The following is a 15,818-nucleotide window of genomic DNA, read 5'->3' on the forward strand; positions in this document are numbered from 1 at the left end:
AAAACAAACAGCATAGAGCCCAGAGGTTTAATGCATTTTTAAAGCGTTTTTTTAAGGATACAAAGAAGAGCAAAAACATTTAAAACAACTATTTACATGACAAAAAAATGAGGTACAAAAACATAAGCCAAGTAGAGCTGCAATTTCCATAACTGTTTTTTTTTTTTGGTTTGTTAAGATCTGACAAACTCCAGTGTAGAAACACACGCTCACAAAAACCTTTAAACATTTTCACATCCAATTGGCTTCGACATACAAAACAAGTACCGCTAAAAACCCAGCAACATAAAACTGCAATTACCCCCACACGTATTGAGTCCGTATCCATTTGATGGAAAACATAAAAAGGCACTTTTCAGTGAAGGTTTCACATAGTCTAACTGCTCAGTAACAATCACTCAATTCCTCCAACACCATACATTTAACAAACTGTTTGGTCATAGGCACATTTTTGTGCATCATGCGTAGATAGAAACAAGGATGGATAAATGGATCGATAAATTAAAGCAAACTCTATTTCAGCCTATACCAAAATTGTGGCCTCACTGTTCCAATACTTCTGAAGAGGCATGTAGAAACATTTGTACTAGCACATGTCAAGAATATAAAGGTGATATATTACAGCAACAAGACATCTCAGAGTTGGCTGACAGTAAAATTTTGCGTATCCATTGGACTCCTGCAGCAGTCACAGCATTGAACAAAAAAATATCTCTCTTCGATCAAAAAGCTATGATATGCTGGCTATCACAGCACAGAGGACTCGCTCCGGAGAGATGGATTCATTTTGAGGCTGTTGCTAAGAAGTCAAGGTACAGAAACTCAAGTGCTTCCAGTGTAGGCACGAAAAAGAAACGAAAGGCCAAAGATGTTAATGCCTTAGCTCAGCCATCTGGTATTCCTGGGATCTGTTTTGACGATGACGCCGCGGAGCATTGGCGTGTTGCTGGAATCTCCCGGTACCTGCAAGGTAAATAGAGCTCAGGTCACACTTGGTTTGCTGACCGGTGGCTGAATGGTTTTAAGCAACCTCACTTAAATTCACACACACACAACCTATCAAAACAAAAGCTATTTTACACACTCAAAAAGTGATATTATACATTAAATTCCTTAACTTATATGGTTGACGGCCACAAAGAAGATGGTATCATCCTCTAGTATGACATATAAACCTTTCCCTACTGAAATAAATAGAAATGCAATTAATCGGATTCAGACAAAATAAACACTAGATACAGGTACCGAGTCCACCGTGCCTGACATTGCGACCGCCGCCCCAGCTCATCTTATAACGGCAATGGAAACCTAGGCTTCTTTCAAATTCTGGATCTTTATATAGTCCCCCCTCTATCACAGCAAGGTGCTCTTCAACAGGCTTGTCAATTTATTATTGATCAGCCGTGCAAATCATTTGTTTACGTTGGGGCGACAGTCGTGTGTGGGAGGGGGGGGGCCCTGCGGAATGCTGTGCAGCTCAATACTGTGTCCGGTACCTGGCAGCGGCCTTGGAGGAGGCAGTTTGGGGTTGCTGCTGGGGGTGTGGACGCTGCAGACCTTGATGAAACCAGCCATTAACAAAATAAGAGCGATGCCCATCAAAACCACTGCCCACCAGTGATCCTGCAAGAGAGTCACACATCAAATGAAACCAACAGTACGTTCAATTATTGGATGCGTGATATCCCAGACACTCACCTCGATCCACTCTGCAATGGTCTCGTAGATTTCCGCATTGAAAATCGTTTTCTTTAGCCTTGACAGAGGCCCGTCAGCATCCACAAGACGACACCTCATGAACACGTCGCAGTAGCCCTTGAAATTGTTGCACGGTGAGCCGGGCTGCAGACTGGTGATCTTTCTGTTGAAGAACTTGGCCCATTCCTCAGAGCCAGAACTTCGACAGGTGCTGGGGTTCACTGATGGCAAAAAAGAACATTTGTTTCCTGAATATCCATATCCTTAAAGATTCACCATCATGCATGAAAATGCTCGGGCTGTTTTTCAGACTCTTAACTCACTTTTTTCCATGCAGCACACATGACAGAGTTCAGCCGCCTCATCCTTGTCGTTCTCTATAGCACATGTGCATTCTTCTAGATTGTACTTCTCACAAATGGAACCGGAACAGACCTGCTCCAAATGAGTGGATCGAGGCCGTTTAAATTAAATCAATGGAGTCCAATTAGAAGATGTGAAACCGAAGATCACGTACCCCGTTGATACAGACTTGTGAGTCCTCATTGCAAGAGGTGAGGTTTTCTTTGGCTTGGGGAGCAGGACACAGAGCAGAGTTTCCATTGCAATTGCTCTGAAGAGCACACTCAGACGCCTTCTTGCACATGTCAGGTGTGCTCTTGAAAGCGCATTCATCAGTGCAGCACGGGCCTTGGCTTGGACTGCAAGGAAAGGTTTGGGTTTTTTATTTTCAGACATTTGGTTTGCATTTATTCCAATCGTCACAGTCTGATTTAGGAAGGCAAACCCTGAGCCACTACTGGCTGGGGAGACTAGCCGATAGCCTTAGCGTCTTTCTGCGCCGAGATGTAATAATGTTTCATTCGTTTATTTTGAGTTTTTAGCGAGTTTTATTTTGAAGTCTAAGAAAAAAAATGGCATCCTTGAACTAAAGTGAACTGCCCGTCAAAACCGTTCTTCGGCCCCAGAATGAGCGCATTCACAAAATTGTTCACGAAGCACAAATGCGTAACGTTACGTTCAGTTCACGTTCGTCCAAAATATCTTATGAACTTTTGTTCATTGAACGTGTTCAGGTACCACACTGCATGTTAAAAAAAGGTCATAAGGATATAGAGCAATCCCAAAAATAACTTAAAATGAACCCCAAAAGCTCATGGATGACATTATACAAGTACAATGGCAATGTATGCATTTGGTGTAAATATATATTGTCACATCTGACCTGCAGAGCTTTCCAGGTTGGAGTTTACAGCTCTTTTCCTTGTCTTCTTGGGCATCATAGCAGCATGGGTCCTTACACTGATCCCTGTAGCCGCAGTCACACTCTTCTCCATCCTCCACAAGTCCATTGCCACAGATGGGCATTCCAGAGACTGCATTCAGACACAGCACAATGAAAAGTGAGTCTCACCAACAGATTCAGAAAACATCTAGACGGGAAAATAACTCATTCACTGCCATTGACATCCATTTTCACTGATGGTGGTGTGAAATTTAAGTTTGAAAACGACCATGACTTAGATACCTGTAGAAGGTGGCATTGCAGCACATTGGATCGCCACATTTGGGTAAAAGATGTGAATGATGGAACACAATGTAAAAAAGCCAGACCCTCACTTGGGCCATACATTGAGTCAGGGTCATTGAGGGCGCATCTCAGTTATATAGTTGATATCAAAAGCTCTTCTAGAGTCTTGTTTTTGTTTTAAGGTGTCACAAAAACAAAACTTTCAGTTACTGTCCTGCTTGACAGAAAAAACGGATGTCAATGAAGCCAGTCTACAAAAGACATCTAATTATAAAAATTGCAGGCAGTATTTTTTTGAAGATAAATCAAGTCTAGAAATATCTGTAGAAAATGATTTTAAAACATTTACATGCGCACAACGTTTGGGGGCAAACTACAAACATTACACATTATCATTGGGATGTTTGTCCAATTCTCAAGGGAAACCTGCTGCAGTTTTCAAGTTGAGCAAGTTGCCACACATTTTCTGAGTTTGTTTAGCAGTGCTAAACAGATCCTCTGGGATCTTTCAGGTTAGCTAGCGGTGCCTCTTGCTGAGGTGTGGCAGCCTCTGAGGTCTTTCTGGCGTATATGTCCCAGCAGCCTTTTAAGGGCTTCCTTAAAATTGGGTGAATACATATGCAAAATATTGTTTATTTAAATAAAAGAAGAGCAGAGAACGTATGTTACTGCCACTTTTTACAGAAAATAGCATCTCTATTTAAATAAATAGCATCTCTATTTAAATAAATTTATCAGGAGCAGAGAATAAATATTACATTTTTCAGCCCCTTTTTTTAAAGAAAATATTTACATTTCACATTTAATCTTCCCTTTTGGCTTCTCTACCAGGAGCAACGAGAATGTCACATTTTCTGCCCCCCCCCCCCCCTTTTTTCTTTAGAGAAAATATTTACATTTCACATTTAATTTTCCCTTTTGACAAATCTACCAGGAGCAATGAGAATGCTACACTTTCTACAATTATTTATATTTCACATTTAAATGTCCTTTTTTGCTTCTATCTAAAATAAATGCACCTCAGTCTTCTTAATGATTTGCAACCATTCTGCAGATTCAATTGGAATTTGTAATGTAAGAAAATAGGTAAAAAGGGTGTGTGTGAATACTTTTGCAAGGCACCGGGTTTCCTTTGTTAGTATGCTATCATTGTCCCAGATTACAATATTCTTAAAAGATGAGTCAAAATGTTCTAAGGATCTGAAGATGGCTGGCAGCGAATGAGTTAGGAGATCGGAGAGTGGCACAGCAACATCAAACAGTAAAGGGCATAAATATATCTACAAAACGGTTCGTGAGCACTAAAACTAAAGGATTTACCAACAAAACAGTCATCCTTTTTCACTGCCAGAACGGCGCTTATATTGCCAATGCTGCAAGTTGAAAACTTGTTATTGTTGATCTTGTCTCCTGAGGTGGCTCGTGCATACATAATGTAATTGCCCATCTCCTTTTGGACCGGATCGCTCGACTCTCCGGGGGTGCACTGGATCCCAGAGTCATGCTGCCAATATAGACAACGCGTTGCTGATTACAATGCTGAAAGAAAACGGTGCCACAGCGAGTTGAGTGTTTGTGTGTTTGCATTTACAGGCGAGCCCAAGTTGTGTCCGATCTCGTGGACGAGGGTGATGTGCGACACCTTTGGAGGCACATGAGTGGCGTAGTTCTGCACGGTGATAATGCCAGTGTTCAGGGACTTCCTCCTCCCGTCCGCAAACAATCTGTTTTTCTCGCAGATGCCACCTGAGATTCCTGTCGTCAGAGCAACACTGATTATGTGACCGCAAAAAGACGTAGGATGCTCGTCATGGCTAGTGATGTTAAAAAAAAAAACTCCAAGGGACATTCAAATAGCCTCTTCTGAGCTCTTTAGATGACGCAATATCAAGTGACATGACTTGTGGTTTTATTGCGTAATAATTAATTGCTCAGTTATTGCTGCAGTTCATTCGTTACGATCACCCAAACTGTGTGAATGTGACACACCTGAGGGAGAGGCAACCCAAGCCAGCCCTAGGACGCCTTTGTCAAAGTCTCTGTTGGTGAAAACGTAGGCGAGGCAGTAGTCATCGTGGTTCTGTTCAGAGTTGAGGTCCAAAAACTTCTCCACGCCGATGTTGGCGAAACGAAAAGGGTTGTCAATCTGGTCATTTGTGGTGTTGATCTAAGAGGTGAGGTCAACAATCAGGTTCTTCTACAAAGACAACCCCTTTGCTATATGTGCAATCATCACTCTTCCTGATGTCTTGGTTATTGCCAAGGTATCATATTTCAGTTGCTTTATCAAGGTCAGAAGTCAAAATCTGCCATCACTACATAGCACAATAGTAATCCCCAGACCTTGGCGTGTGAAGGCTCAACACAGCTTTGTCAGATCCAACTCACCCTGATCCTTTTAACCATGAAGCCGATATCTCGAATGCCATTGAAGTTTGTGATCTGGTAAATGGAGTTTAATGCTTGAACATGGCTGGCGATCTGTGACCAAAGTTATATCAGCTTTAGATGAATGGAAAAGCATCTCAGGACAACTCATGCTCTTTCGTGTCTATGGGATAATACCTGTGCAGTGACAGCTTCATGGCTGCCATAGTAGTTGTAGAAAAAGTGGTCGGCCTGAATATAAAGCTGGCAGATATTCTTATCTGCTGCCGTTGCTCTCTTCTTTCGTAAAATGACAGGACCGTAGACGCTCTCATCCACATGGTGACCAGTCACACTCTATATACAAATGGACATTGGAAATAAATTGTTTTTTAAATAGAAGTATAAAATGTAGAGGTATGGGCTACATTAGCAATAGTGTAAGGACGGTTTGTAAAGGATTATAATTGTAGTGTGTGTACAATATGTGATGTTGTGATGCATTATCAGTAATGTTGCCACTTACTTTGACAGGCGGGTCAATCATAGATGCCTGATACTTCCTCATCCTTTCAAACACTGAGTGATCAGCACAGCCTCCATCAGAGCCATATTTATGAGGGTAAGCTGGCAGAAAAAAAGATGATTGCCTGGTTAGTCAATATAGTCTATTGGCTCTTTTGTAGCTATGTGGTCATTTTCATTCATGTGTTTTCCAATATCCACTTATTTCCTGTTTGACATCTATTTTGTTTTTCCTAGTGTAGTATAATATATGCATAGTTTATATAAAATTTACATATGCATACAATGCAATTAAGCCCCACATAAATCTCAGTGTAGCTTTTAGCATCGTGAAAACAGAAGATACTTACTGATGTCATCCTCATGATAAATGATGGAATGAAAGGGGCCAGTCTTCTCCTTCAAATACCTTTCTGAAGGTTCAACGTAATACATTCCCTGATGTGTTTTAATGAAGCCCTCGAATCGCCCCTTGATCACAGAACCATGGCTCAGTGTTCCTTCTTCACCTGAAACACAAAGGTGGATGGAAGCACTTTTCATTGAGCCCTATGGTGGCAAAGTGTTTTACTTTTCGCAAATTAAAGTTGCAGAGGTGACGATTTCATGCACCTTGATAAAAACGTTGCTCATAAAACCACAGGATTGTCATTCTTAACACATTTAATGATAACAGATTCATACCCTTAAAGAGAATGATTCAAACATGCGGCTAAATATTCCAAGGGAAGACCCTGAACAGGAAGAGAATGTATGTCTCATTCTGTCTCTCTCAGACACACAAACCTGACAAACAGGATATTGGACTTTGCACGAGAAATAGCATGCGGGTTTGCCCAAAGGGGGATGTCATCAAGAACAGAAGGAACTCAGTGCTTATAAATTGTGTTGTGATGAAAATTAAGAGACCTACCTAGAAGTTCCCCACTGTAGATATGTGACGTGTCAATTGGTTCGTCCTCCCCTGACACCTCCATGCTGAAATCTGGAGAAAACACTGATGTGTCCTTCTTCATCTGCAGATTGAAATGCCTAAATATGGAATAAAAGTACAGTATGTCACATACCTCACCATACAAAGCGCATCTCTTACAGTTATGTGCCGGAGTGAGAGACTTTTTAATGATTTAGACTATTTTGGTGGCATCTTTGACGTATACCCCAAATTGCCCATAGGGATTTTTTTTTTCATAGATGTGATTGATAAAGTGGGAAGAGCGCACCAAGTCTTTGTTTTTTCCAAGATGAATGCGCATAATGTTTTGAATTCTTAGCACGTCTTCACATTGCCTCAATCAGTTCCTATCTTAAGCATGTGAACCTTCCAGGATAGGGTAGCATGCCATAAATATCTGATTTTGTAACAAGACATGAAATTTCTCATGCTAATACCTAGTCCTAGTGTATGAAATGAGTGTTCACTTCGCTTCCTGGTGATAGAATTCTCCAAAACTGCCAAGTACCATTAGTAGACACGAGCGTACCAATGAAAATCATTGTTGTTGATAGGAACATTTTCAACCATTGTCTGCTGAATTGTGTTGAATTGGGAAGTATAGTGAGCAGTCATTGCATTGCCTCAGGTTTGGGCAACTCCATAGCTCATGTGCACTTCATGTGATGTGGTGGAATGTGATTTTGAAAGAGATTATGCAAACTGAAGTCTGGCTCTGCATGTGGTTATTCTCACAAGATATTCCACACACTCATCAAACAGTTATGTAGGCACAAAAGGAGAGTACCTAGTTCTTAATTACTACATTTGTAAGTGACTCATCAAGATGCTACGATGTTTGTAATTTTCTGTAGAGGATATAGAACATATGCCTCTGACTGCATTTTTTTGTCTACATGTTTTGCTCCACTGTTTGTGTTCATATCCATTGCTTGTGAAACCGCTATTGCATTATCGTAACGGTTAGCATGTCAATGGTGTTTTGCATTGTTAGTATGAAGGGAAGTGAATCTTATTAACCCTTATTAACCATTCCTGTTTTGTGTGTTTGCGGCTGTTTAAGTGATCACTGTTATTTATGTAACATGGGTTCATTGTGTACGTTCTAGAATCTACTGAGTAGACCACAAATATTGACATGATTTAAAAAATAAACAACTATGGTACATCTTTGTGAAGAAATAATTTACCAGGAGAGAAAAAAAAGTCCTCGGTATTATCGCCAGACCCTAGCATTAATATTCATGTGAGCAGGGCATCACAAGGAAGCCTTTTCTTTTGTTACAAAAAGCTTTTGTGGCGGCTTGTAGCCTCAAGAGCTCAACATTTTTCAGAACCGCAGAGACAAAAGAGACAAAAAAGATTATTCTTTTGGGCTATTTACACTACTTTTGTGAAAAACAGAAAACACAATCTCAAACTGCTTCTGTCTCTGCCTACTTCAAACATGACATCATCAGCGGTCTGTGTCAACGATAGTGATTGTCTCCTAAATACAAGCAAAACTAAAGAGTGCAGGAAATTGTTCCGTTTTGGAGAACTCGATAACCTTTTATGACTTGGGTGTGGACAAAAGTAAAGGGTATTTGCACGGGGCAGAAACTATCCACACAATTACAATGCATGAACAGTGGACATAGAAAGAGCCCCTGTTCAAATGCCATTTTTTTGTGATACAATAAACTGAGACTCACTAAATCATTTATTATTATTTATTATCTTTAATGAGAGCCATATCGAGAACCCAGTCCAACCCAGCGGCGCCTGGAAAGCGGACTTTAAACCGATGATGATGATGATGAATGAGACCTTGAGCAAAATGTTCCCCGACTGACCTGCCGTGGGAATGGAAGTTCAGGTGCAGGGTTTCGTCTTTAGGTGTGAGCGCCCTCTTGACTCTCTGGTGCTTCTTGTGCAGGGCCTCGGTGTCGTAGGATAGACCCTCATAATGGCCAATGTATTTGTTCAAGGGTCTTTTCAATAGGGCTGCAAAGAAATACAAAGGTGATGTCAAAATTCTTGAGACACAAAAAATATTTTTCACTGGTATTGCAATAGTGCCTTGAGATACCGGTCAATATGGGTATCACTAAAATTTTAACATTACTACTCTTAACCATTGTGCTTATCGATTAAAAACATCAAAACAAAAAACAATTTAAGCATTCAAAATTGTAAAGTATGATTTGGTGAACTGAGTACATTTTATTATATTATTCCATGCAACACATGCCACAAAGTTAATCCTATTGGCTTTCATATTGACCACTTAGTTGTTCTTAGTTCTCTCTTTGGGCAATGACAAAGAACCTCACAGAAGAATCACATGACGAACAGTCCTTTACGAATCGAGGATTGATTGTTGTTTTTTTCCCCCCAGGAGGCCCGTGAGGCACTGTTTTCACTCAGTGGTTCCCTTCATGGTCAGGTGGTTACATACTCCTTTATATTCTCAGTAGAGCTGAAGCTATTGTTGGATATTTAGATTACATTACCAATGATTTGTTATTTTGTATTTTAGACAAGAAAATGTTGGGATGCGGGTCAACGTCAATTCTTGGAAGCGTGTGGGGGCATTACAATGTATTCTAACTAGCAATTCTCAGCCAAAACAATAGTGCTTTAAAGGGGAAGTAAACCCAAACGTTTTATTTATAATATGTTGTATGTGATTACAGTATACGTAGTCTAAACACAGCATTCAGATTAATAGTGTTTGTGGCAAAATTAATTTATCCGTCTTGGAAGGGGGGGGGGGCATTTTGCCACTTGCTGTCAACTGAAAATGACATCACAGTTACTCAGACTGAACCATTGTGATGTCATTTTCAGTTGACAGCAAGTGGCAAAATGGTGGGCCCCTGACATTGGTAAAAACAGGTGGGGCTTTTTGTGTTGCAACATTATTCAGAAAGCTGTGTTTAAGACTAGTTGAGTTGCACAGAACACATTATTCTAAAGAAGTTTTTGGGGGGGTTCTCCCCCTTCTATGAATAAATGTAATACAGCTTGGCTATGAAAATCATGGATGCAAACTTCTGAGATCCTGTGCTTCCTCTTGAGAACTGAAACGGAAAAGTAAGTATATATATCAATCCTAGATGCCAGAGACGCTGCCTTTATCACATTGCTTTTTTATTTTTAAATATATATATACTTCACTTGGTTCCATGTAGCAAGGGCCTGACAGGCAGAGACTGTTACAGGCTCGCAGCAACTTGTTCATAAAATCCAATAGACAAACGCTCACACAACCAGATTCCTCTGCCTGTCCTGAAGAATTAGCGATCAAGGGCGTACTAGTACATGGACATTAATAGTTTATAATATTTGGGAGTGTAATATTAATGTTACCATACTGTAGCTTCTACTGTATATGCTTAGTCTAATATAATGATGGAAAGACATTTGAGCATTAATTTGAAATTATTCATATTGAGGAAAAAAATGCTCATATGGTTGACGTTAAGCTGTTAGACCATTTAATCAATAGCCTTGCGAAAGGTCCCACTGTCACCACTAGTATAATAACAGCTTCGTTACTAGTGAAGAAAACTGCATGCTAGTTGTACTAATTACTACTAGTACCATAACTAGTCACGAAAATTTAACATTTAATAAGGTTTTGCTCCACTTACTGAAAACATGCAGTTGTCCAAGTAGTATGACAAAGTTGTATTATTTACTAGTGTGCAGAAAGATCAAGTTTGAAAACAAAGTTACTATAAAGACAGTGGTTACACTAGTACGCTGACTCTTACTTAAGACTAAGAGCGTAATAATATATCGATTAAAATGATTTCAGCTGCCAAAAGTGGCAGTAGGAGTGTGCGCGACTGCGTGTTGGGGTGGGAGCGTACTAGTAGTAATAGATAAGATCTTATCTTAGTCGACTAAGATGGGAAACATCGACTAAATTCCGAAACGGCTGATTTTAAATAAATGTTCATAAATTCTTTCCAAAGTCTATTGAAGGAGACAATTCTTATGTACGTGAGAATTCGTTACAAGTCTTACCTGTGTTATGGAGAATGCAACTAAACGTGAGGAGCAGTTTAACTAATATCATAGCGAACATCCCCTTTGGTCAAAAAAGAAATAAAATAACTATATAGGCGAGGTTGGTAGTAGTTTGGATGAGTTTTTAGTTATGTTGAAATAGTGGCGCTTCCTAGTTCTGCGGCTTCTTCACTGGGTTAACACCTCTGCGTTTCTCCGACAGCGTGACGTCACGAGCGTAAAACCGCCCCCCCACAGTTAACGCTCTTCGGCAACAGATCTGTGACAAATTAAAGCACACTCTACACGAAATTAAAAAAACACGACGAAACGATCGTAAAACGACAAGTGACGAGTCAGAGTTTTGCTTTTATGCGTAACATAAACACGCAACGCCGGTGAGTAGTCTACGGTTTGTTTACATGAACCACTCAGCCACTTTGTGTATTTCCGCAAATCCTAACATCCGGGTTCGACAACATTGGGAGTGACAGTAGTAAGCTATAGATTTTTAGTTCTTGATTATTGTGATTGTATCTATTACTACTATTGTTCATTTTATCAAATTAATAAATAAACTATTAATTACCAAGTGATCTTAAAGAGTTGGGTTAGGAGTGGATAAAGTTTACTGATATCATAAAGACTTGGCTCTGGTGAAATACACAACACAACTCTATAATGCAGTATCGCATTTTTATATTTTCTGATTTGAAAACACCAATGACAACAACAACAACTTAACTGTAATAACGTACAGTGCGCGGACTTACGCTCAGATCAATGTATAATGTAGGGCAGAGGTCCCCAACCACCGGTCCGCGGACCGGTACCGGTCACTTTTTTTTATTTTTTTTTTATCAACGATCAATGAATTCAGGTCAAGACGCTCGTCCCGGTCACGTGACAAGATTCCCCAGTCAAGCCAGCAAAAATGAGTAAGAATTTATTTGGAAAAATATATAAAAAATTGGCGATTCTCTCCCAATTACATCCATCGGTTCAGGTCAAGACGCTCGTCTCGGGCACGTGACATGTCTCCTCAGTCGAGCCTCTGCTGTCAGACTTTACAACATGCATGCCACCTGATAAAATGAATGTGTTTCGTCTCTACTTGCAGCACTTGTGTTTGTCCTTGTCTGTTATTTACCCTTTTTTTGGTAATTCTGGCACTTGTTTTATTCTTGCACTCGTATTATTCTTGCACTCATACGCGCTGCTGTGACAAGTGAATTTCCCTGCTGTGGGATGAATAAAGTTCTATCATCATCATCAAGCAAGCAAAAAATGAGCAAGAAAGAGATGCTTGGAAAGCTTCTTCGGAAAGGGAAAAAAGACCAATGAGGAGACGGAAGAAGAGGCTACGACTTCTAAGAAAAGGAAAGCTGCATTTAAAAGAACATTTCTGGAGTCCTACTTAAAATATGGATTTATCGCCACAGGTGACGCGCATAATATGTGGTGGTGTGTTGGCTCGGGAGTAAACGCTTCGTTCAAAAGAACGAGTGAATTCAGTGAGTCACTTCCTAAAGTGATTCGTTCTTTTTTCAGTTCATATCAACCAGTAGGTGTCGGTAATGCGCATTGAAGCTGGTGCCACCTCGCCGTAAAAACGAAGAAGAAAATGACGTAACTGAGTGAGTGATTTGCATTTCCAGGTCATCGCGAGAATGGATCAGTGACGGAACGAGTTAATGGGTGAACTGCCTTCCCGTGCATCAACGGATCAGTCAGTGAACGTGTTGCGTCTCCCTCCTGGCGTGAACTATGTAAACCAGAATGTCGATTTACGATTTGCCAAGTAAAGAAAGAACCACTCACTGAAACACCACTCCTTTTATGCACGTTTTCTCCAAGCTAACGGCTAACTTCATTGCATGAAGGGATGCGCCGTTATGCAACAACGGGGAGATTATACTTCTCTTTGCGTAATCTTGATTTTATAATTTATAGTAGTTTTTCAATAACGTGTATATACGCCTAAATATTGTTATCCAATATATCTACTGCAATTTCACATTAGATTGCTGGTTTGAAATTTACTTTTTATATTATTATTATTTTAATAAACATTAAAACCTGTTAACTTGTCTGGTGTTTTATTCCTTGTTTTTATTATTTTGGGCATGAAAACAAAAATCTGCTTTATATGACAATATGTATGTGTTTTACGTTGTGTAATATGTGGTGGTGTCCCCCAAAATAAAGAGCAAGTAGTCAAATACACATTCTTGACACGTACAAAAAATGCATAAAGTTATTAGGTACACTTGAAAATGGTGGTGTACCTAATGGAGCGTCCGTGTGACGTCACAGATAAACCAGCCAATCAGGAGGTGGGGGTGAGGGCGGGTGTGGCACTTTTCACTTTCAGTTCAGCTTTGGCCATGATTTTTCCCTAATGAAGTGGCCTGTTATTAGGTACACCTGAAAATGGAGGCGTACCTATTGGAGTGTCCGAGTGATGTCACAGATCAACCAGCCAATCAGAAAGTGGGGGTGAGGGCGGGTGCGGCTCAAACCAGGGGTGTCGACCTCCAGTCCTCGAGGGGCCGCGTTCCAATATGTTTTCCAAGTTACCCTCGTTAAACACACCTGCGTGAAAAGTTTTTGGTCATTTTCACTTCGGCAGGAGCTAAAACTTTTCACGCAGGTGCGCTTAACGAGGGAATCACACGGACACTCCATTAGGTACACCGCCATTTTCAAGTGTACCTAATAACAGGCCACTTTATTAGGGAAATATCATGGTCAAAGGTCACAGGTGTCAAGCTTTAGTCTAAAATGGCGGTGTACCTAATGGAGTGTCCGAGTGAGTCCCTCGTTAAGTGCACCTGCGTGAAAAGTTTTTGGTCACTTTCACGTTCTGTAGGAGCTAAAACTTTTCACGCAGGTGCGCTTAACGAGGGAATCACATGGACACTTCATTAGGTACACCGCCATTTTCAAGTGTACCTAATAACAGGCCACTTTATTAGGGAAACATCATGGTCAAAGGTCACAGGTTCTCGGGGCCGCATTCCAACATGTTTTCCAAGATTCCCTCGTTAAGCGCACCTGCGTGAAAAGTTTTAGCTCCTGCAAAAGAGAAAATGACCAAAAACTTTTCACGCAGGTGTGTTTAACGAGGGTAACTTGGAAAACATATTGGAACGCGGCCCCTCGAGGACTGGAGGTCGACACCCCTGGTTTGAGCCACACCCGCCCTCACCCCCACCCTCTGATTGGCTGGTTGATCTGTGACATCACTCTGACACTCCATGAGGTACGCCGCCCTTTATAGGTGTACCTAATAACAGGCCAGTTCATTAGGGAAAAATCATGGCCAAAGCTTAACTGAAAGTGAAAAGTGCCACACCCGCCCTCACCCCCACTTTCTGATTGGCTGTTTGATCTGTGACGTCACACGGACGCGCCTTTAGGTACGCCGCCATTTTTAGGTGTACCTAATAACAGGGCCACTTCATTAGGGAAAAATCATGGCCAAAGCTGAACTGAAAGTGAAAAGTGCCACACCCGCCCTCACCCCCACCTCCTGATTGGCTGGTTGATCTGTGACGTCACACGGACACTCCATTAGGTACACCACCATTTTCAAGTGTACCTAATAACTTTATGCATTTTTTGTACGTGTCAAGAATGTGTATTTGACTACTTGCTCTTTATTTTGGGGGACACCAACACATATTACACAACGTAAAACACATATACATATTGTCATATAAAGCAGATTTTTGTTTTCATGCCCAAAATAATAAAAACAAGGAATAAAACACCAGACAAGTTAACAGGTTTTAATGTTTATTAAAATAATAATAATAATATAAAAAGTAAATTTCAAACCAGCAATCTAATGTGAAATTGCAGTAGATATATTGGATAACAATATTTAGGCGTATATACACGTTATTGAAAAACTACAATAAATTATAAAATCAAGATTACGCAAAGAGAAGCATAATCTCCCCGTTGTTGCATAACGGCGCATCCCTTCATGCAATGAAGTTAGCCGTTAGCTTGGAAAAAACGTGCATAAAAGAAGTGTTTTAGTGAGTGGTTCTTTCTTTCCTTGGCAAATCATTAATCGACATTCTGGCTTACATAGTTCACGCCAGGAGGGAGACGCAACACGTTCCGTCACTGATCCGTTCTCGCGGTGAACTGGAAATGCAAATCACTCACTCATTGACTGACGTGAAACGTCATTTTCTTCTTCGTTTTGTTTTACGGCGAGGTGGCACCAGCTTCAATGCGCATTACTGACACCTACTGGTTGAAGTCATATGAACTGAAAAAAGAAAATCACTTCCTAAAGTGATTCGTTCACTCTCGTTCACTGAAAAAAAATCGTTCTTTTGAACGAAGCGTTCACTCACGAGCCAACACTACCATAAAACCATATACGTACCTTCCATGATAGTCAAGCTAAAGTTCCATAGTGTAGTGGTTAGTTCGGTGGACTTTCACTCCAACGACCGGAATTCAATTCTCAGTGGTACCAAAAAAAATTTATCATGGAAAAATTTGCAACACAGTCGCTTGTGTGCTGCCCCATGAAACCATACAGCTCCCTAAATCTTGGGCCTAGGGTGAGGGGCGAGAGGTAGGGTTAGGGCTGGTGTTAGGGCTAGGGTTGTCTTTTTATTAAACGGAAATTAATAAATACATGAGTCGCTTTGATAATTGTTAAATAATGTAAACGGGACAATCAAAATTAAGAATAAAGTATAATAAGTGTACTAT

The 15,818-nt window shown here is 40.5% G+C and overlaps 1 protein-coding gene across 2 annotated transcripts; it reads right to left on the reverse strand.

Moving 5' to 3' along the window:
• Positions 1-52: 52 nt before the first annotated feature.
• Positions 53-11,500, reverse strand: adam10a (ADAM metallopeptidase domain 10a). Of its 2 annotated transcripts, none has more exons than XM_037247376.1 (16): positions 11,094-11,498; positions 8,912-9,062; positions 7,035-7,153; positions 6,472-6,630; positions 6,123-6,223; positions 5,795-5,953; positions 5,618-5,710; positions 5,219-5,396; positions 4,821-4,984; positions 4,550-4,733; positions 2,924-3,074; positions 2,216-2,399; positions 2,022-2,133; positions 1,699-1,919; positions 1,497-1,623; positions 53-963 (listed from the first exon to the last, which is right to left on the reverse strand). In XM_037247376.1, exons 1-16 carry the CDS (start codon positions 11,152-11,154, stop codon positions 872-874), a joined length of 2,256 nt encoding a protein of 751 aa, XP_037103271.1. In that variant the 5' UTR covers positions 11,155-11,498; the 3' UTR covers positions 53-871. The 2 variants fall into 2 exon arrangements, with proteins under 2 accessions (XP_037103271.1, XP_037103272.1); XM_037247377.1 differs by lacking the exon at positions 53-963 and adding an exon at positions 1,099-1,184 and having other exon boundaries at positions 11,094-11,500.
• Between the last annotated feature and the right edge of the window lie 4,318 nt (positions 11,501-15,818).

The sequence above is a fragment of the Syngnathus acus genome, chromosome 3 (assembly GCF_901709675.1).
Source record: "Syngnathus acus chromosome 3, fSynAcu1.2, whole genome shotgun sequence".
NCBI lineage: Eukaryota > Metazoa > Chordata > Actinopteri > Syngnathiformes > Syngnathidae > Syngnathus > Syngnathus acus.

What these genes read in the sequence shown, in the direction of transcription:
- adam10a (XM_037247376.1), bottom strand. Translation starts at nt 11,154, where the DNA reads ATGTTCGCTATGATATTAGTTAAACTGCTCCTCACGTTTAGTTGCATT. An exon ending in TCATGGTTAAAAGGATCAGG is followed by an intron (nt 5,397 to 5,617) that starts GTGAGTTGGATC and finishes CTCACCTCTTAG; the next exon opens with ATCAACACCACAAATGACCA. An exon ending in CAACCTGGAAAGCTCTGCAG is followed by an intron (nt 2,400 to 2,923) that starts GTCAGATGTGAC and finishes CTTTCCTTGCAG; the next exon opens with TCCAAGCCAAGGCCCGTGCT.